The following is a 22,376-nucleotide window of genomic DNA, read 5'->3' as shown; positions in this document are numbered from 1 at the left end:
ATGAATTGTGAGATGAGGGTGTGGCAGATGTCTGTTAGGGAATAGTAAGATGGAACATTAACTATTCCCACCTGCAAACAGACAGATAAAAACTTTTTGCTTCTGTTGAGGCTGGGATGGCCTACTCTCCCATCAGAAGGAGAGGACTGAGCCTTTGGGAATATCTTTTGTTCTCAACATAAATTTAGTTCAAAGCAGCAGTCTCAAATTAACTCAAAGGCCTTATTTATTATACTAATGCCAACCTATTACAGAAATCAATTACATGAGAAACAGATGAACAGTTAGGTTATGCACTAAGTGAACTCAGTTACGAGTTAGCAAGAATTTGTTGAGTCAAAAATAAAAGTGTTAAAGAAAGTAACTGGTGCTTAATTTCCTCCTGTAAATCAAATGAATTGCTTTGAATAAAAGAACAACAAAAACAAACAATAACAAAGAATGTAAAAAATGGTAATTAAAAACCTAGTCATGTATACCATAAATAGCCTATATACCAAAGTGGCTCAAATTTCTTATTGTGGCTTTACTGAGTTTTAAAATTGAGCATTGTAGGCCTAATGGAAAATACAATCCTTTAAATTCTGAATAAATAAAGAAGTGCTAAATATATAAGGCATGCATTTTTATTGTAATTTCTGACAGTGTGACTCTATGCGTAGAAAATAACGAGACAAAATAACTTTTAAAACAACTTATCCTAAATAAGTTTAATGGCGTACGCTTTCATCCTAGAATTCACCGCTGGCCCATTTTCTGTTTTTATCGTCAGAGACAAGGACACGGGCAGACAGCTTCATCGCCTCCTCCGTGGAAACTACATCAAAACACAAGAGCGCTACAAGAGAATAATATTCAAATGTACAGACACTTTTCTCTGATTTCTTTTCCATTTTAATTCGTGTGAGAATCGTAATCGTGTGAGAGCTGACTACAACGCTTGGACTCAGGAGGAGATAGAAAAACACGAAGCGCAGTAGGATAAACAACTATATCCCACTCACTTCTCTCAGTAGAGCTTTACGACTTCTGACGGAGGTAAGAGAGGTCGACAGAGAGGAAACATCTCACTGAGAGGTAGCCTAGCTCCTACCGGACGGAGCATCTCACTGAGAGGTAGCCTAGATACTACCGGACGGAGCATCTCCGAAATAGAAATCCAATCAGTGCACGGAATTTTTCTTGGATGTATACGATGCGCTCTGCCAAGTACTAGTTTGGCGTGTGTTTCTGCGGCGTTTGACGTTATCGGACATCTTCTAATGTCAACATTTGAACCCTATAATTTGTCTATTTGTAATTACTGAAGTAGGTTGAGGAAGCGGACGGACTGTTGTGCATTGGACATTATCTTCATATCTATTCGGAATCATTTTCTTTCAGATTTATGTTCCTCGAGGATCTGAAGATTTTGTGAGGTTTCCGTTTCAGGATGCTTCCCATTTTATTTTCTACCTGAGACCTGGGACAAGACAGTTCTTATGCTTTAGGTGATCCAGATCTCCACCCAGTCAACGCACGCTGAAGACAGCGCGAATGCTATAACTTTGGCCATATTGGACGCGGAGTAGCCCTTTACAGTGCAAGAGCAAATATGACACGTATATTTTGACGGGAATTCGCAGCAAAGGGTCACGCCATTTTCATAATGTTTAAGCGAGGTAAGAACAATATTTTGATAAGGGCAACATCTAATTTTTTCCCTTGGATGTACATTAACAAGATGTATATCGTAGCCTGATTTATGTTTTCTGAGTATGGACAGCTGGCGTTTTTAGAGACATGTTTGTACTGTTATCGCTAAATGGGTTAGTTGTGTTCCATCTATCGGTTTCAGACTTTTCATGATCCTGTAAGGTAGAATATTGAATTCCGTGGTTTAGACAGTTTACCTGCCCGGTGTCCCAGGGATGGAATTCCGCTTTAAGTAGTTATAGCGTTTAACTCGAGAATTAAATATTCATGGTCATATCGCATAATGTTATTCTGATAAAGAATCTACCAGTGCCGCACTGCAGTTGACAGCTAATCGAACCTTCATAAATAGCCTACAGTAATTTTAGTCCAATAGTGGTAATAATTTTAAAGTCCCAAGAGGCAGAGCAAAGAGACCACCTATCTTGCCATCGGATCATGGCAGTGATCCGAATTTACTTAAAATGAACAAAGCTGAAACATAGTAGGTCTACTTGAAAATAATAATAACTATGAGTGTTAGTACAGACTGCAATAATACTGTAATTACAGGAAGATTGACTTTCGTGCTATTAAACAAAAGACCTGGGTGAATATTTCGTATAGGGCTCCCATGAGGTGGCACTGTAGTTTCCACAACAGAAACAAGTTTTGTAGATTATGATTAGAAACATTCAGGGCATGACTGAGCTATTTATGTTTCTGCCACGGGGGGGTGCTAATTTACATGAAGGAGGGGCTGAACTTAAACGTAATAGTTGTCTTGGATTTAATGATTTAATCTTTTTTTTTTTTTTTTTTTACTTGAAGCTGTGATTAAATAATAAGTATTACTTTCTTTCAATGTTTTTTAGTTTTTGTTTTTATGTTAAGAACAAAACAACCACCACACACACACACACACACACACACACACACACACACACACACACACACACTCACACTTAATTGTGCATTCTATTTGTATCTATGTTTGCATCTAAATATTTCTGCAAGCTCACAGAAGTTTCACTAATGTTCAGCTGGCAGATCAGCGATGTCACTGAGCCTCTCTATTTGAAAACACAATACACAAAGTGAAAAAAAAAAAAGATGGCAAATTAGGAGGGTCGTGACCATTTGTGGCTCCTCTGCTGGCAGGGGAGGCTATAGGTTGATCCTGGTCGGCAAAAAGGGGTGTGGCACAGTGGCTCATGTCACTGGGGATGAATCTGGTTAAAGCTATGAGTTAGCTCTGTGGTCAATTAGTGAGGCGCACCTCTCAGAGGATGTGCCCTGACACATGTGCTTAAGGTTTTTTTACATCACTACTTGAATGCACTGTTTTTCTTGCACAGTTGTGGGGTCAGAGGCCATGGGAACACTTATGATGCAGACGATGAGGCTTTTGCGTTTTTGCGTACATGTGTGTGTTGTGAGTTTGCTCGTATACGAGGATGGGAATCACACTGCAAGCAATAACACATTGGCAGTATCCATACTTTAATTGTCCCTACTACCTCTGAAATGAGTAGATATTAAATGTTGTATTTATCTAAGTGCACATGGCAGACTGCACATGTGCTGTGTCTGCAGGGTGTTGTGAAAACACAGTGATCTCAATTAAAAAGCCACACTGAACAGTAAGTTGATCCAGGCATGAAATATGAATTGACAGCACTTTGCATAACTTTACATACTGTGAAAATGAGCAACTACGACTTTGACAACCTTTTGCTGATATTATGTGCTATTCTACTGTAAGCTTCAGTGCTCACTGCTCTTATCCAAGTCTGTTGTTTTAACACCAATGCATGTTTGCACAATCTATCAGCTTGTGATCATTTGCTAAAAAGCACAGCACTGGAAATATCGCATTCTGTGCGTGCTTTATTTAGACTTTGTGCAGGAGATCAGATTCTTATCTGAACTGTGAAAAAAGAATCCGATTTTGACAGGGTTTCGAAACAAAGCCTGACTGGAGCATTTTCAGCAGTGAGAATCGGTTAAACTCATTTTCAGTGGTTAGAAGTACCTAGCAGTTTAGGGTAGACTCAAGGCCACACTGATATAGACTTTGGTTAATCTCTTGCCAGGGAAGATATCCTTTTCTTTGCTGTTTACCTCATAGCTGTAGTGGCTTACAGAGGCCCCGGCACAATAAAAATAGCTGCGTCCAGCTTCCTCTCCATCCAAAGCAGATGATTAACCTGAACTCCTGGCGAACGTTTGCACTGCTCTCCCACTTTGGAGTGCTAATTAAATCGGAGGGGTGGGAAGGCCGGGCCATTAGCCGATGATAATTAGGAGGCGATGAAGAAGAAAACAAACAGAGGCCTGTTGTCTCGCCGCCCGTAAAGTGATTAATAATGGATGGGGGAGGATGAAGAGGGTAATCACATGCCGAAAGGTCAGCGGTGACGCGAAGCAGCTTTGGAGAGGACACAAGGGGGGCTGTTTGTGGAGTGCACACGTGGAGTGGAGCATGCTGAATGGTATTTCTGTGAGATGAACTTTAAAGGCAGATCATGGTCAATTTCACGGCATGCACAGGGACACACATGCAAATACACCCCTCTGACTGCCATAGACATTGCCTTTCTGGTAATTGAACATTACCTAACCGTTTTGGGCACAGTGAAATCTTTTCTCTCTTTTTTAATTGTTGGAAATTAAAGTAAGAAAATGTGCCCATTCAGTATTGGCTCCCATCTGTGTTGAAATGTCACTGTGAATATTTTAACCAGGGGACTTGAGCGTGCTAAAACAGCATTTAGAAATAGATGAGAAGCTCTCCTTGGATCCCCACAGTTAAATAATATAGTTAAACATTATTTAATGCAGGAGAAAGAGTGAGGTGCCTCCACTCGTGGTGCCCCTCCCACGACCACCCCCATTTGCATCTCTAGCACTGGCAGAAGAAAAGACTCTGTACACCTTCAACATCAAGGAACGCTTGATGACAGGAGCCAGCTGGAATGCTGATTCAACACGGCAGCCTTCGTGTTCCCTTAGCCCCGACATAAAGACGCTGAAATGGGGACAGGGAGATCTCGGCCTAGCAGGAGAGGATCTGAAAGCCGAGCCATGGCGTCCCCGCCCCCGAGGGCGGCCCTTGCCGCGGTGAAGAGTGTGGTGTCACGTCCGAAGAGCAGAGGCGAGGCTGTCTCAAGGATGTGGGTACCCTGCCACCGCCGGCCCCCTCTTGCCTCTTGCCTCTTTGCTTTACCTGCTGTCAGACTCTGCCTCAGGTAGCTTGACGGGGTTAGTGCTGAGCCTCTGTTGGAGGAAGTGGCTAACGCCAGCAGAGCACAAGGCATATAAGGGGTGTTGTTCTCGGTTCCTTTCCAGACGTCTTTGGGAAACATTCACCGCCTCTGTTACAGGCGTGTCCCTCTGAAGCAGAGCAGGACACAGCCACTCCAAGGGCTCGGGCCTGGCGGAGGGGCGTGCAGCAAGGAGGAGAGGTAATGGAGGAAGCAAAAGGATGAGAGGATGGGTTGTATCATTGCTCTGCCACCTAGACCCCAATCAGAGGAGCTTTACTCACCCCAGAGGATAGGGACAAAGAGCCAGCACTCATCAGCAGCTGTCCTGCCCACCAAAAAGGACAGACAGACAGCGAGAAAGAGAGAAGAAACAGACAACAGAGAGAGTGAGAGAGAAAGGTATGGCTATAACAAAAGGGAAAAAAGACACATAAGTGGCCTACTGGATTATTGGATTTTTCAACAGTTTCATTACTTTTCGCTTTCAAGTACAGCTGAGTCTGTGAGGACACCACAGACTGCAAGCTTTCACATTTGCATCCACCTACACGTAGACACACACAGACACATACAGATAGCATGCATTCATCCAAGGCTGTATCCTTACAATCACATTTAAAGAAATCTTTGTTTAGCTCCCATCCTTCACACAACACTGTAGATCACACATACTGAGACAAGCACAATATGTAGGATCCATTTTTCTTTCTTGCTTTTAGCCACACACACACACACACACACACACACACACACATACAGTTGACAACTCAGTCACATGCCACTGCACATCTGCCAAAACTGAACTCACTGATTCAAGAGCACTCAAACCACTTAGCGGAGTGAAGAGTGAACACAGTAGTTTTAAAAACCTACATACACATACACCCACACATAAGCACACAACTTCTGCAGTGCTTTTGGTGTTTGTTCTTGGAACACATTCAATCTAATGACCAGCAAAGGTTGCTGGATAACATCAACTCCTCTGTCAGTGTAGAATAGAAGCTGATTTACGCTGGCTAACTGTAACCATATAGAAGAGTTACTGAAGGAAATATGCTCATAGCCTTTCAAACACCGTGTTTTCTTTTGACTGGGTATTGTGTGAGAATCTATCAAGGAATTAGCATAAAATGTAAGGTTGAAATATGTTTGTCCCCATATATTTAGCCAAAGCTCAGTAAATCACTTGAATCCCACGTTTTGAGCCTGTCGAAAAAATTGTGTTACGTGCCCACAGGGAAGCCCCAAGTCTAGGCAGGATGGACATGATAATGACTCCATCGACTGTCAAACAACTGCAACCACATGAAAGTCAAATGATATGGAGATTATTACCATTTTACAACACCACTAAGTACAAAAGCAGTTGAGAGAGAGAAGTGAACACAAACACACAAAAACGGGATCCATCACCTGGATCGAGTACCTGCATGACGCCAAAGGAAAAAACAAAACAGTGCCCTAATCTAAATTAAAAAAACCAAACCATCTTAATCCTTAAACCCCTCCAATAACATGAACGCGTAACAAATGGGTTTAAAAGAACTGCCATTATACTGTGACCAAACAACAACTGCACACTGCTTGGGTACAACCGAAGTACTCCCACGGTCTGTGTATGACTTAAGTGCTTCTCTGGATGTATGTGCATTGCTTTAACAAATACAGTTTCTAACAGGTACAAATCCTTAAGTTTTCATACATCTTTTGACTACATGTATGAAAATGTGCTTAATAAAATGTAACTAAGCTTGCCAAGTTCAGAAATGTACACAGCACGGGAGTTTGCTGCTTCTGACCTTTGATCTCACAGTACAAGGGCACCATGCAGAGTAGTTTTCAAATGCTGAAATGTAAGCATGGTACATCAGTTCTTTTGAAATTGCAGCATGATTACATGCTACCCTCTACCATATTCTTCAGTCAGGGAGGGCTGACAGATTAATTGAATTGTAAGACAGGGCATCCACTTCATTGGTCAGGAATGAGGGAGGAAGTAGTGTTAGTGGAAGAGATATCAAACGCGCGCGCACACACACACACACACACACACACACACACACACACACACACACACACACACACACACACACACACACACACACACACACACACACACACACACACACAGGATAAGAGGCTGCCAGCATGGGGTTGGATAGATGAAATGGATATGTGCCCTGTTTAGCAGCAGCGCTGACCTGAAGGATGGGAATACAGAGATAGAGTGTGGCTGTTCCCGCTGCGGTCCAGTGTGCTTATCTTAACAGAGCACTGAAGCACAGCCCGAGTGTGTGTTGTGTGGCACACTGCCGTGCTGGGGCTCTGGGACTGGGCTAGAGACGCACACAACATAACAGCGCAGTCCATCTGAAGGACTATAACAGATACTGGTGTCTATGAGTCGATGATTATAAATTGGGAGGAAAATACAAAGGGGGAGAGATGGACAGAGAGGGAGAGACGGAGAAAGAGAGAATGAGAGTAATAGATGGTGGAGTGTTTTTTAAGTAGAGCGCTTAGTGGACATAAATGTGGAGCTCTGGATTCAGGGGCTTTGCCAGTGTGTATGTTTGTATCAGCATGTATGGAACTCATGTCATGAGTGAGTATGTTTTTGTGTGCTGTAGTAATTCTGAGTGCATGTTGCCACAGTCTGGGTGGAGTGTTTCTGAGAACAGGGCGTATGTTGCCGGGCATGAGTTGCTGAGCATGTGTTGCCGGGACACCAGGGCTCCGGAGAGCTTCAGACTGCAGCTGCTGCAGAGGCCTTTGGGACCGCCACGGGAAACACTGGACCTGGAACATAACAGCTTCCAGCAGACACTCAGTGGGTTCCTAGAGGGAGACAGGCAGAGTGGAGGTCACATGTGTGTCTGTGCATGAATGACAGAGATACAGAGTTTGAGCGTAAGAGAGAGACAATATATGTGTATCAGGGACAGTGTGTAAGATTAGAATAATCAAGGTATAACGGAATTTAAGATGTGCTGAGGAAAGAGACGCGGGAAGCCACTAGCACTAATAGCTGTTAACAGCTTGATGTAACAGCGCAAGCGATTACTGAGAGAACACAGATACAAGATTAGCACTGGAGCAACCGTGGTCCGTATGTCAAGTCTGCATTTCTTCTCTGCGACACAGTCTGAAATTGTCTCGATTAATCCCTCCCAGCGTCCATGCCCCATGTTTTCCGTCTTGTATATTTTAGTCCCATAGTTTCGTTTTCTCCGCCCCTCGTTTGATTTTCCACACCTGTTCCTCGTTTCTACCTTGTATTCATGTATTTAAACCCTGTCGTTTGCCCTGTGTATTGGCTGTTCATAGCTTGGATATTTGAATGGTTGTTTAGGTTTGAATATATTGGATGTATGTAAGCCCGTCTGTGTTTAGAAGCCTCCGTTTACGTTAGCCGTGTTGTTTTTCCTTACCTCCGTATTTTACTTCCTAGTTTCTGTTATAGCCTGCTTCCGCTGTTTGCCTTCGTGTGTTTTTGGTTTGTTATTCCTAGCTCCTTTGTATACTGTCCTAGCCCTTGTTTTGTGTATCACGTATCCCCGTACTCTCCGTGTTGGCTGTATGACCCTGGACTACTCCAGAAACTACGACTCTGGATTTGCCCCTAATAAATCTCGCTCTTGTCCGCGCATGCGTCCGCCTCCTTACCGCTCACCGTTACACAAATCGCTTGGGCCATTCTGATTGGAGAAACCCACGTTGTGCTTAGATGTGATATGCACAGTTTGAAGTATGATTATTACATAATTATTACTATTTTATCCAGACTGAAATGTACCTACACTGAAACCCAATAAAGTAATTGCATAGTGTACATTTTGTTGTTTTGGTTCTGTATTCAGGCAAAGAAACAGTAATTAGTTAAAGTGCAGACTCTTAAATCAAGGATGTGCATTCATCTCAGCTGAGCTATGTTGGAATTATAGCCTGCTCTATCCATAGTTGTCCCATTTTAGGGGAGGCCCAAGTAATTACCTGTAATTACCTGCCAAATTGCTTCCTAGCCACTGTGTCTTTGATTCATTAGTTAGTGCAAAAAGAAAATCTCATGGTCCAAAGTACACCTCATCTGTAGAAGACGAAGTCATGGGCAGGTACGACTCACTTGCTTTCACTAATGTGATCGGATTGATGATGGCAGCAGCGTGAATTCTAAAGTGCACCCGAGCGTTTGAACTGCTCAGATCTGACCAACTGCCTTATAACTCACAATGGAGCAGATTACAGTGCACCAGCGAGCCAAACAATGACCTGAAACGTATTGCAAAACGGAAGCAGCTTTTCAGGGCCGAAGGATGGAAGTTTCCTGGCTGGGCAAGTCTGTGTGGTGAGCCAAATCCAACTGAGCATGGATTTTACATGCTGAAGACAACATCAAAGGCAGAAAAAGCTGTCAAACAAGCAGGAACAGAAAAAGCCTCCATGACAGGCAGAGCAGCACTGGAGATGATCTGCACTGGGTGGTGATGTCAATAGCTCACACACACAGTCATCATCTGCAAACAATTTGAAACCAAGTACTTAACATGAGTTTTATTTAAGATTATGTCCATTTGCCCAATTACTTTTCTTCCCCTGAAAAGTGGGCACTATGTTAATAAAGGTCTTTTGTTTCTACTGTACAAGGTACAACTGACAAGTAAATGTCCTCAAACTGAAGCAGCTCAGTATATTGTCAGATCCCTCAAAAATGAGCTCAGACTAAACGACTTTGAATAAGAGAAGTGTGTTGCTAAATGCAGCAGTCAATAGGGCAGTGCAATAAAATTCAGGATTAGTTGTCAAGATTGGATGGTGTAATCTCATGGGATAATCTCAACTGGGAGGGTACAGTATATAAGCATGGATGAACAGAGTTTATATAAAAGAGCACTATAGATTAGCAGCTTCTTGGAAACAGTGTTCCATTAATATTTGCATTAGCAGGAGCACCCATATACAAAATGTTCAAAATGTGCACTGTGCACTGGTTCATTTGTTTCATGAAGACTTTGCTTTTTAATTGGTAAGACTGTGTATAATTCTAATTTTAATTAATGGCTCATACAAATATGGTTTCTTTTGGGGGGTTTTCTTTTCACAAGAGAAATATAAATGTTCCATATGAATGAAAATGGTGCAGTCATCAGTAGTTTGCACCTTTATATATACTGATCTGCTGAGTATGGCTTATTATTCTAAATGATGCATAAAGTTGCTAAACAGTAATAGTGATGACTCCAAATATTTGAGCGCAATGGCCTGGAAAAGCAACAGTCTCAGTCACCTCCATCTTCTGCTACGCTGTAGGTGCCGAGGACAGAGCGGAATTTACCATCACCCAGTGTAGCATCGCTGTTTGTTCGGCACTGAGATTGTACTGCAAAAAAATCTCTCCCTCACTACACACAGACACACAGGCCTAAATTCATGCCCATTCATGCAGAAAACAGAAGCCGGCCACCTCTGGGGAAACGCTGTCTTCACAAACATACTCTGACCTTGCTTATTGATTCTTCGCGCCGGACCTGCTTACAAGTCAGCGAAACTTTAGTGTGGTACCCTTCTCACAGTACTCAGGAGAGCTAGCTTACGTGTCCGACATAAAACACTGAAACAAGCATTCTTCCCATTATATTCATGGTTAGTGCTGTACTACATTTTGTTTTTTTTAAACATTATCACACTGATTAAACAAGCATCCTTTATGATGTTCATATTGCAGAAGAATATATATATATATATATGATAAATTACACATGGCTTTATTGTGTGTTGAAATCAACCTGATCTCACGTATTCTTCTTGAGTGTTTTAGATAAATCACAAATCACGGCATTCACATAAAAAAAATGTAGATAATTACTGTCAAAATTATGCAGAACAATTTTAATCTTTGCAGCATACTGCAGCTCTGACATGCATTCAGTGTTTTCAGTGTATATACTGTAAGGCATGTCAGAGTTGCAGTATACCACAGCCACCACAGATCTCACTGAAAAAATGGGGGAAAATGCATGCATTGCTTCTTTTAGCAGTTATTTTTGTCATTACTGTACCAAAAACAACCATTTCCTGGGTTCGGGGCTTTTTTAAAATCCTGTGTTTATTGGTCCACAGCTCTGAGGGGAAGCAGCTTTTCACATGCTCTCGACATTCTGGCATTTACTGACAAGCAGTCAATTATGCACACATAGCAGTCAGCCATGGCCAGGCATTCAGGGGTTCAGACTTCACTAAGGTTTAAGATTGACTGCCTCACTAACAGACTTACAGTGGACACAGTGCTTTGCGGTCCCACATGTCACTTTTAAAGCAAGATTCATCAGTGCTGCCTGTGGGCTTTTGGCAAGGGCAGGTTAATATGAGTACCACTGTGCAACTATAATGGTTATTCAAACTGACACACATGCCTCCATCGGTAAACACTGCAGCTCACAGCTTTTTGCCACAGAAACCTTTGAACAGCAGCAACACTTTGAGAGCACCTCCACTGAAACAGAAATGCAGTGCATGTTTGTTAGCAAACTGAATCTGTTTGTTAGTGATGTGTCGGTCGATTGATAGCTGTGTTTATTGACTGGGTCGTTAGCACGTCACCTGTTCATCTCATGTTTGGACCCCTGCAACCGGGCTGGGCTACCCTGTGCCTTGCCTTAGCCTCATCTGCAGCCTTTTAGAGTTATATCTGCTGCTCTCTCTCTCTTTCTCTCTCTCTCTCTCTCTCTGTCTCTCTCTCGCTCTTGCTCTCTATTTATCTCTCTCTCCCCTACTTCCTCTATCACTTTGTGTTGTTCTCTCTCCCCCTCTCTCTTTCTTTCTCTCTCTCCCTCTTTCCCTTTCCCTCCCGCTCTCTTTTTCCATCTCTGCTGAATTATTAACGTGTGTTTGGATTCCCAGTCTGATGGTAAAGCTGAGTCTGCTCCTGAACTCCTCCTTCTCTCCCACCCTCCCCCTTCCTTGGTCCCTCTGCTTTCTAGCCCCAAGCCCACCGCAGCTCTGTGTTTCACAAAAACGTGACATCTTCTGCTGTGACGAATTAAGTGTGTTTTATTGATCTCAGCTTGTCTTGCAGTTGTAGTCCAATTATGGAAACAATCATCCAGCCAGCTCCGTAGGAGGGAGAATTTCTTGCCAGCAGGACCACTCCCTATCTTCCTAAATAATGTAGCACCCATAAATAAGTGCAGTAGGTGCGCCAATGAAATAACTCCACCAATGTGGACTATTAGATTAATAGCCGTTGTCTTGTATACTGTCCTCAAGAATGAATGGGAGCCATTGCTAAAGATTAGCAAAAAGGCTATGAAAAAAAAGTATTTCTTGTTCATTAATTTGTTGTTTATTCAAAAACTTGAGAGAAATCCAAATTTTTAGTGAAGCAAAACTATACACTGGAATGAAAAGCAGAATTTCAATACCAGCAGAATCTTCCATTGTGCTTTCGTGTGACGCAGGCTGAAAATCTTGCTCCCATTCTGACATATCTTCTATTCTGACATGATTCTCTTGTGACATTGTGAAGAAAGCCTATTCAGATTCTGACTCTCAGCCGGCTAGCCAAGGATAACACAACTATTCCCAGCTTACACTGACTACCACCATACACAAGATAGAAAAGATGTTAACAATGGAGAATACAGACTGCCATCTAGTAACATTTTTTTCCTAGATTGCTGAAATATTTTACAGCAGAAATTCTCTTATTTTGTTCCTTTTTAAATAAGAAGAAGAAAAGGAGAACATGACTGCTATTTGGATAGTTCACAGTTCTTAAAATAGAATTCACATTTGAGAAACAGCTGACTCAAACTTCGCAATTTTATTTTGCCAAACAACGGATTTTGCTTCAAAAAGAAAAATGTTGGAAGTAAATATTCTCTAGAATTACCAGAAGGCCAGTGCAATACTGCTTTACAAACATGCAGTTATTTTTTAAAGAAAGGGCAAAAAAGTAAAAGCTTTCTTAATATGGTATCTCTTTCCCAATTATTCAGTTTATAAGGTATTTAGTGAATGCATGCGCTGAGGTTTTTTTTCAAAGAAATCAACGGCTTTTTTGTTTAGTACATATCCATGCATAAGAATCCACTGACGGTAGCAGTGATCTCAGAAATCTTGCTGTGTGTATGTGAAGTTCTCCAGCATGGGCTGTTCTGTGCTAAGAAAGAGCCTGGTGATGGCATCCACAGTGGCATTGCTTGCATAATCGACCGCAATAACGCTCCATCTGCCGCCAGAACAGCAACTCTGCGTGAGGTTCAAACTCAGCTGTTGGGCTGGCGCCTCTGTGCTTTTCAATAGCTTACCAAAAAAAGGGCCTCAACCTGTCTGCCTCTGACTAGCCCGGCTGTATGTGTGGGGGTGGGTGTCTGAAGTTTGCTTTTTTAGAGCTCTGGGAATGAGAATGCAGATAGGATATTACTGGGCCAGTGTGATGGATGGATGGATGGATGGATGGATGAGTTAGTAGAATGAGTTAGTAAATGTGTGTGTGTGAGAGAGAGAGAGAGAGAGAGAGAGAGAGAGAGAGAGAGAGAGAGCGACAGAGAGAGAGAGAGAGAGAGAGAGAGAGAGAGAGAGAGAAAGAAAGAGAAGAAAAAGAGAGAGAGAGAGAATATGGAATTGAAGAAAGTCCCCGATTCCTCTGTGGAAAGAAGTTTGTACATGTTTTATAATTTAAAATGTTCTTTAAATTGTTTTATATTCAGATTGAATTATCTCAACAACTACCAACATCGGCAGATAACAACTGGGCAGTCAACTGTTAAATTATAAACCTTTTTTTCCCATGTAATGAAAAAATAAAAAGGGATGTGATTTCCATATGGATCAACCAATATATAAATAGAAATACTTTCCAATCAAAACTATTTTTCATTGTTTTGTTTCGTTTAATCTCAAATGTACTACAGTATGGAGCCAGAACAATAGAACATTGATATGGGTTATTTCTGTGTTTCTTGCGGGCTTTTGGTGCTTAACCTTCAGCAGGGCTTTACTATTGCCAGTCTGGTCCTCTGGCACCAATTCCAGTGTCTCTCCAGTCCCAACCGAGAGCCTCCACATTACTGGACCTGCACATGGCTGAACTGGACATGTAATAAATCATAATCTGCCAGGTGTGTGTGTTTATGGTTGTTCTTAAGGACAGTCCAGTTCATAACATTCAAAGAAGTAACTATGAAAATGTTATATGGTAATAAATAAGTAAAGAACAAACCTGATGCAGTATAGAACATTCTTAATATCAAAAAAACATGAATAATTAAACAATTCATTGCACTATACAAATGTATTACATTCTACTATACAATTCATTAAAATTCCTGTCACAGCATGAATTCTTTAAATTTTACAACTTTAGCGATTACTTTGTCCTTGCATTTAGGCACAATAAATCTATTATGAAGGACACACTGTTGTTTAAAAGGTTAACTGTATAATGGATAATCAAGACAACAATGGCCTCACTTCAGTACTCTACTGTGCCCCCCCACACACACATATACAGAGAGGGAGAGCAAGAGAGAAGGTGGGGGGACTTTTAATCCAAAGAACACCATCCCAGCTGTGAAGCATCTATGTGTGGAGGAGGGGGGGTCATTATGTCATGGAGGTGTTTTACTTGAATCATGTCATGGAGGTGTTTTGCCTGAATCATGCCATGGAGGTGTTCTGTTTGAATCATGCCATGGAGGTGTTCTGTTTGAATCATGTCATGGAGGTGTTCTGTTTAAATCATGCCATGGAGGTGTTCTGTTTGAATCATGTCATGGAGGTGTTTTGCTCGAAGAGGGGCATCAGTGCACTTCAGGAAAAAAGATGACGTAATGAAGAAGGAGGATTATATAGGAATACTGGAGCAAAACCTGGAGAAATCAGCCAGGTAAAACCTGGTTGCAGCAGAACATTGATCCCAAAGTATTTATCCAGAGTTGTGGCAACATGGCTTAAAGACGACAAAGTAAAAGTACTGCATTGCAAAGCCCTAAAACTTTTGCAATGAACTGAAAAAGTGTCCAAGTGAGAAGCCCCATAAATCTGACTGAGTTACATCAGCTATGTCAGGAGGACTGAGCAAAATTTGGTAGTGTACTAAATTTGCTTGTAGAAGGCTGCCCCAAGTGTTTGATGCAAAGCACGCGATTAAAAGGCATTGCCATCACTAATGAAATGCATTTCATCTGTTGAACCAAAAAAAAAAATTGACATAATAAATGAAACCTGAAATAAATCTGTTACTTTGCTTTTATTGTGAATCTGTCTAAACAAAACTCACCAAAACTCTAAAAAGGGGAGAAGATTAAAGGGAGGTGTTTTTAATAAGAAGACACCTGTACTTAAACTTCATATCTCTCTCTGATGCAGTGTGTGTGCAAATAAGAAAGAGAGCGAGAAAAAGAGAGAGAGAGAGAGAGAGAGAGAGAGAGAGAGAGAGAGAGAGAGAGAGAGAGAACAGAGAGGAAAATACTTGAGAGTAACAGCTGGTAGGAGAACCCTTATCCGGGATGATCCCTCCTGCCAACTTTATGATTACTAAGAATAAAAAAAAAAAGTCTTTATGTAATGCAGAGAGTGTGCCCTTTCATTCATCTGCCCCACTTTAGAACTTTTAGTCTCTGGTATTATAAAAGGATATTAGTAAGAGTTCCAGAGATTCTGGACGGTGACGTGCTGGGGCTGGATGAGCAGGAAAATGAATCTCCACTGACGCAGATATTGACTGGCTGCACAAAGTACCTCAGAAAGAGATTGGGTGTCTTTTCTTTTGGATTGTGCACATAGGTTTTTCCACCACATTTTGGTTAAAAATGGCATTTGGTGTCTCATTTCGGTGAGTCAGGGTACATGCTTGGTTATTTTCAGCAGATAGATTCAGTTTGAGGTTTAAACATGGAAACCAGTGACACAGATGAAATGTTGATTACATGGGTTTTGGACCTATTCAAACCCAGTGCTGGGGTATAGACCCTAAATCCAATTCACTCCCTCTCTCTGCAAACTACTTCAAAATGGGACATCTGTATTTGGTGTACTTCTTAAAAAGCAACCAAAAAAAAAAAAAACATAGCAGTTTTGCAACCTACACCTATATAAAATGACTGGATATTCTCATTCATCTCTGGACTCACACACTACTTTTCCAGTTGTTATATATGAACGTGAATTATGGAGCAGTGATGTTTAACAGCCTACTTAACATATTAGATAAGGTGACACAAATTTTTTATTGTGGTCCTAAAGATTTTGTTGTAGCCCACTCTCAGCACAGGAGTATAATATGTTAGTATACTTACTTTCATGTTTTCATGTTTTGATTTTTAAAAAATAATTTACTGCTACCTTTTGTGTGAGCGAACTGAAGGACCTTGATTTCAGACATCATAGCTACGGTATTCCCCCAATAACCTGTCACACTAGGCTATAACATATGTCTGGTCATTTCATTCATACTCTGTATTTTCTAGAATTGCTCTACCTCGTATAGAGTCTGTGCATTCCTCATCTCTGTAAAAAGGTTAGGACACCCTAAGGCATTAATCCAGCGAGCGAGTGTCTAAGATGCCTTCTGTTCTGTGTTTTTCAGTAGTGATCACATGACTTGGCACAGGAAAATAGGAACTCCTTGGGGCCAGGTGTGTTAGTGCAGCCTCCAGGCCCTCTACCTATTGGCCGTGAGGAGATAGATGTTCCTCTGGGTGACAAAGGCCCTGCTCCCCTGCAGGTTGGAGGGGATTCTGTGCGTGTGTGTGTGTGTGTGTGTTATATCTTTGGATACTCCCAAGAGAGTTTCTTTCTAGAATCTAGAATGGCTTTAAGTACTATGAAAATGTACAATACTTGAGCATTCTAAAAATGTATTTTGGTATTATTTTTCTGGTGATTTTTCGAAGAAATTTTAAGATCTCCTGCTTTTATTACCTATTAAGCTGTTTCAGAGTACACAGATACTCCTGAGTCTGAAAGGCTTTCATGCACAAAAAAACCCCCAAATAAACAAAAACAAAACAAAAAAGGTTACTGTCAAATATTTTTAGGTCCATTTCTCACAACAGATGAGATAAACTACCTCACCAGTTTGACAGAGAGACTTTATTGAGGATGTTCGTATGTACATGTTTGTGTTTTTATTTGTATGAAGTGTAATGAGTGCTCAAAACGTACAGGGAAACAGTGGAATAAAGAAACAGTGAGACAAAGCAGCAGTAAGCAGTACGATAGGCGAAGAGAGACAGATGGTGAACAGGAAGATGCGAGCGGAGGGAAGGAAAGTGGAACAGCAGAAACAAAAGGTTCACAAGTATGTGAAGAAAAGGAAGGTGGGAAAGATGGAAGGGGAGATGTAACAAGGAGCAAAATGAACTTTAGGACACATCCTAGTGGCAGTCAGTATAAATCTAAGCTCTCTAAGCCACACCCGCACTCTGGGCTAAGCAACATACGCTAACTAAACCAATATAAATAGCAGGAAGACACAGCGGCAGCAAGACAGGTGAGAAAAATACCATCATCTGTGCCTGGCACTGAATTTATCATAGATAGTAGTGACACATGACCAACACACACACACACACACACACACACTCACACGCACGCACGCACGCACGCACGCACAAAAACAAAACAAAACAAAAAAAACGCACGCACACATACACACACGCACACACTCTTTCCTACAATCTCAAGAGACAAACACAAAACCGGAAGACAAAAAGTATGGCTGTCAGATGTGTGCTCACACCTCTGGTTTCTGTCTCCCCTGCTCCATCATCCCCGGTGGCAGATATGCATATACTACCCAGCGTCTCCTGTGACTCTGAGCAAAAAAACCCAGCGATGGAGAAAAGCCAAGCTGCCGTAATAGACAACAGAGCAAACAGTAGGGGTAATGAGAGACAGAATTAGAGCAATAAATGAACACAAAGTGAGGAGAAAAGGTGAGAGAAAAATAAGACTTGAGAAAACTGTGCTTTCTGGCATTCATTCTGTCAGTTTATCGGCAGCTGTATCAGTGTGACCTCTTTCTTGTAATAGTATGACCTTAGACTCAGCTGCACAACTAACAGACTACTGATGCATGGTCAGACGAGAATGCAAAGAATGCGTTCATCTACACAGCTCTGTGCTGCACAGCCACGCATGCAGTGTCGCCTGTCTGATATTATCTCAGGTGGAATACAGATCTTATGGATGTGCAATAACAAGACCATCAATTTTTCCATCAATGTGAAAATATGACACTAAACTTGTTTGGGTAGTGTTCATGACCAGCCAGCAACAATAAGCACGCTTTAAAGTCAAATTCCATATTATAACTGACCCAATTACACTATACTAAGAATAAGACCAGGTTTACCATTAAGGAAAAAAGAAATTTGAATTTAGGGCTGTTTGACATCTCAAATTCAAAAATCACTGGAAATTAAAGAAGAAACGTGTGGCGCGTGTCCACTTTTTCTCTTTCCTTGCAATTAAGTACCACCTACACTGCACTCTTCTGCGGGAAAAATGTTCCACGTCTTTGCGGTCTGTTCAGAAAAGGGCAGAGTGTTCAGAGTACTGCTGCTTGGCTCCGAGAGCATGTTTTGGGCAGAGTGCAGGAGAAGCCGCAGCAGAGCATTTTCAGCAAGGGCCTCGGTGGGAAGGGTATGGGGGGGGCCGTTCTCTCAGGGGCCACGTGAATAATGCAGCAGCACGCTGTGCATGGCTGGCCAGACCCGACGTGCGGCCACAATGCGCCTGCCATTAAAGATTTATACCTCCGGGCTTCGGATAGGTGGAGCTGGTGAAGGCCCGAATGGGAGAGCGCTGTGTGGAAGGTCGGGTCGGACCGTGTGAAGAGGACAGGGAGATGTGGATGCCTCTGCCGTAAAGATTAGGGCTGCTGACAGCCACATGCACAATCACGTTCACACAGAGTCCCAGGATGACAGAGATTGATGGGAAGAATGGAAGCTTACGGAACACTTTCCTCTTCTTTTATTCTCTGCAACATTTGAGGTTTCTTTTCTTATTGTCCTTCTTTCATTCTTGCCTTGTTTCCTTCAATCTTTCTTTTTTCCTTTTCTTACCCATCTACCCCCCCCCCCCCCCCCCATACACACATACACACATACACACACATTGACAGAGAAAGCATATGCTGATGGATCTCTTGTTAAAGTAACAAATAGTCCTGGTGTGAGTGAGTTGCAGCGCTGAGGCTGAGCGAGGTGGCGGCTCTGCTCACTGCGTCTCTCTCAGCTCCACATCCATCTGGGGGACAGATTTAGGAGTCAGCATTGTGGCAGTCTGCCTCTCATGATAAGCTTGGCTCTTTTCTGCGCATTTCAAACGCTTCCTCACCTAACCCTGCATTTACATGCATAACTACACACACACACACACACACACACACACACACACACGCACACACACAAATATATACACACACAGTCACACACACACACACACACACACACACACACACACACACACGCACACACACAAATATATACACACACAGTCACACACACACACACACACACACACACACGCACACACAAATATATACACACACAGTCACACACACACACACGCACACAAATATATACACACACAGTCACACACACACACACACGCACACAAATATATACACAAAATATATACACACACAGTCACACACACACACACTACATGCTACTTCCCAGCAAACCAGCAAAACAAAAATAAATAAATAGAGGATGAGGTATAGGTAGAGGAAAAATTGATAACTGGAAAAAAGACAGAATGGACTGAGAGAATGTGCGTGTGTACGCGTGTGTGCGTGCATGTGTGTGTGTGTGCGTGTGTGTGTGTGTGTGTGTGTGTGTGTGTGTGTGTGTATATATATTTGTGTGTGTGTGTGTGTGTGTGTGTGTGTAAGAAACAGCAGGAGAGAGTGCTATAGGAAATGATTAGATATGGTATTGATCAGGCCCCTTTGTCTGAGATTATTTACCACACTCCAGTAATGGAGGCTGTAGCAGGAGAGCAGGTTACCAATGGCCACAGCTCAGGCTGAAGGCTGAAGGAGAAAGGGCTACGATGGTGGAGCCTCAGGGCCTGCAGCCTCTACAGTACAACCTTTCCTAACTTTATCAGTGCATCGCCGTACTACAGTTTATTTTCTTCATCTTATTTTTTTTAGATATTCATGTTATTATCTCCATGATGGAAGCCCTTAGCATGGGTCACACCTATGGTTCTCACTGTGGCCATGTTGTACATGTTATACATGTTCCTTCCAGTTTGTCCTCTCAGACCCTCCACATATCCACAGATAATTCTCCTCTCTCTGCCACCTCCACTCTGTTGACTCTTCACGCACACACACACACACACACACACACACACACACACACACACACACACACACACACACACACACACACACACACACACACACGCGCACACACGCACACACACTCATGTGCATATATAGAGTCTCTGATTGTGTGTGTGGTAGCCCTCCCAAGTGGAAAGAGTGAGAGTGAAGAAAGAGGAAGAGAGAGGATGGATACGAGAGATTAAATGGGACGTTGAGGGGATTGAAATTAGCCAGATAATTAAATCAATAGATGGATGTGTCAGCAAGGCAGACGGAGATGTCGAGGAAGATCTCATGCCAAGATGCTGACGTGGAGAATCAGGGTTGGGGGGACGCTTATCTGAGGATGCTATTTTGTCATTACGTGTCTTTATGATTAAGGAGGTCATAGCCACCAATATGGAGTGATCCAATCCCCTGTGCTTCCAGACCCATCAAATGGCAGATACAAATATGTAAGTCACAGAAATGTCCTCCCTGCCATTTTTAATGCTCTGGGCCAAGATAGTCAATCACTACTCCGGCACAGAACACACTGTGACAGACATCTCATTGTGTGCTGCCTGCCCATGAGATTGTTGTCACAGCAGATTGATAAGTGTAATTAAGCAAAGCAAACCATAGTAGAAGAGACATGGTAGCCCATTCAAGCATGGAGGAAGACTCACACCTCTGGCTGGGTGTGCTAGCACTGGATATGCATTTTGTAATGTGGGGTGAGGTGACGTAGAACACAAGTGCGGTAGGCAAGCAACTTTTATTGTATGCAAATCCATAATCGTGAACCATAATAGAGTCAAAGGTCAGAGAGCCATGAGTCAGGGAAAATTAGGCAGGAAATATAGCAGACAGACACAGGAACAATGGAAACAAAACCAAAAAACGGACAATGACAATGTAACAGCACACTAGAGTAGTATCAAACAGTGAGGTCTATAACCATAGTATCAAACAGTGAGGTCTATAACCAGAGTAGTACCAAACAGTGAGGTCTATAACCAGAGTATTACCAAACAGTGAGGTCTATAACCAGAGTAGTATCAAACAGTGAGGTCTATAACCAGAGCAGTACCAAACAGTGAGGTCTATAACCAGAGCAGTACCAAACAGTGAGGTCTATAACCAGAGTAGTACCAAACAGTGAGGTCTATAACCAGAGCAGTACCAAACAGTGAGGTCTATAACCAGAGCAGTACCAAATAGTGAGGTCTACGAAACACAACAATGATCACAATAACCGACACACAAGACAGGGAAATGCAGGATATATACATTCAAAATTGTAGCGAAGTACACAAGGTTTCAGAGGAACAGGATGTTTCGGTGGTCCTTCATCTTGTTATATATATTATATTTATATATAACAAGACAAGAAGACAAGGAGGTGAGACAGAAACTGAAACCAAAACAAAGGAACACATGGTGCTGGTTGCCACAGTAACCATGATGCCAAAGGAGGGGAACCATGAAACCATTATAGGGACTGGATATGTGACATTGCAGTTGGTGGAACACCTAACTTCTTATTATTACTTGTTTTTTATATACAAACTGAAAGATAACACATGACTTCATTGTAGCTAAAACAGCATAAGATTGTCTGTCCTGGATAGCTGCTGCTTTGTTAATGCATGGTGTTCTAGTACCAGACAACAATAACCATGGGAAAGAATTTTCCAGTACAGACTATACTTGCAATACACAGTTTACATTTTACAGACTTCAGACTTCTATCAGTTTCATCTTTTCCCTCAAATTGCATGCAGAAATGGAAATATTCAAGTCTAATGATGTGTGATGTTCTGAGAGCAGTGTGGCAGATATTCAGTTGGATTCTTCCTCTTTAACCTGTGAGGGGGTCTCAGTCTTGATAACATGACTGCATTCTTTTGGCTTAGGGAACCTTGTTTTGCTTACTGTTGAAGCTGATTGGACCAGGCAGTAGGAGGTAGTGTAATGCAGTTTTTTCGCCTTGCCTATTCCTTAAACATTTTATCTAATTTTTAACATATTTTAGCCCTGGATGTATCCTCATTTCATTCTATTAAAATGTGATGGGTATAATGAACAATTTCAGAAAT

At 42.0% G+C, this 22,376-nt stretch overlaps 1 protein-coding gene across 1 annotated transcript in view; it reads left to right on the top strand.

The window, feature by feature from the left end:
- Positions 1 to 1,053: 1,053 nt before the first annotated feature.
- The window catches only part of LOC113575097 (reticulon-4 receptor-like 1), a 94,115-nt gene continuing 72,792 nt past the window's right edge, over positions 1,054 to 22,376 (top strand). The window contains exon 1 of the mRNA XM_027006424.2: positions 1,054 to 1,661. Coding sequence (XP_026862225.1) covers positions 1,649 to 1,661 — 13 coding nt within the window. The 5' untranslated portion in view covers positions 1,054 to 1,648. The remainder of the gene's footprint in view (positions 1,662 to 22,376) is intronic.

This window comes from Electrophorus electricus, chromosome 17 (assembly GCF_013358815.1).
Source record: "Electrophorus electricus isolate fEleEle1 chromosome 17, fEleEle1.pri, whole genome shotgun sequence".
Taxonomy (NCBI): Eukaryota; Metazoa; Chordata; class Actinopteri; order Gymnotiformes; family Gymnotidae; genus Electrophorus; species Electrophorus electricus.
The sequence above is the reverse complement of the archived record's forward strand: the minus strand, read 5'-3'. Positions and strand labels throughout refer to the sequence as shown.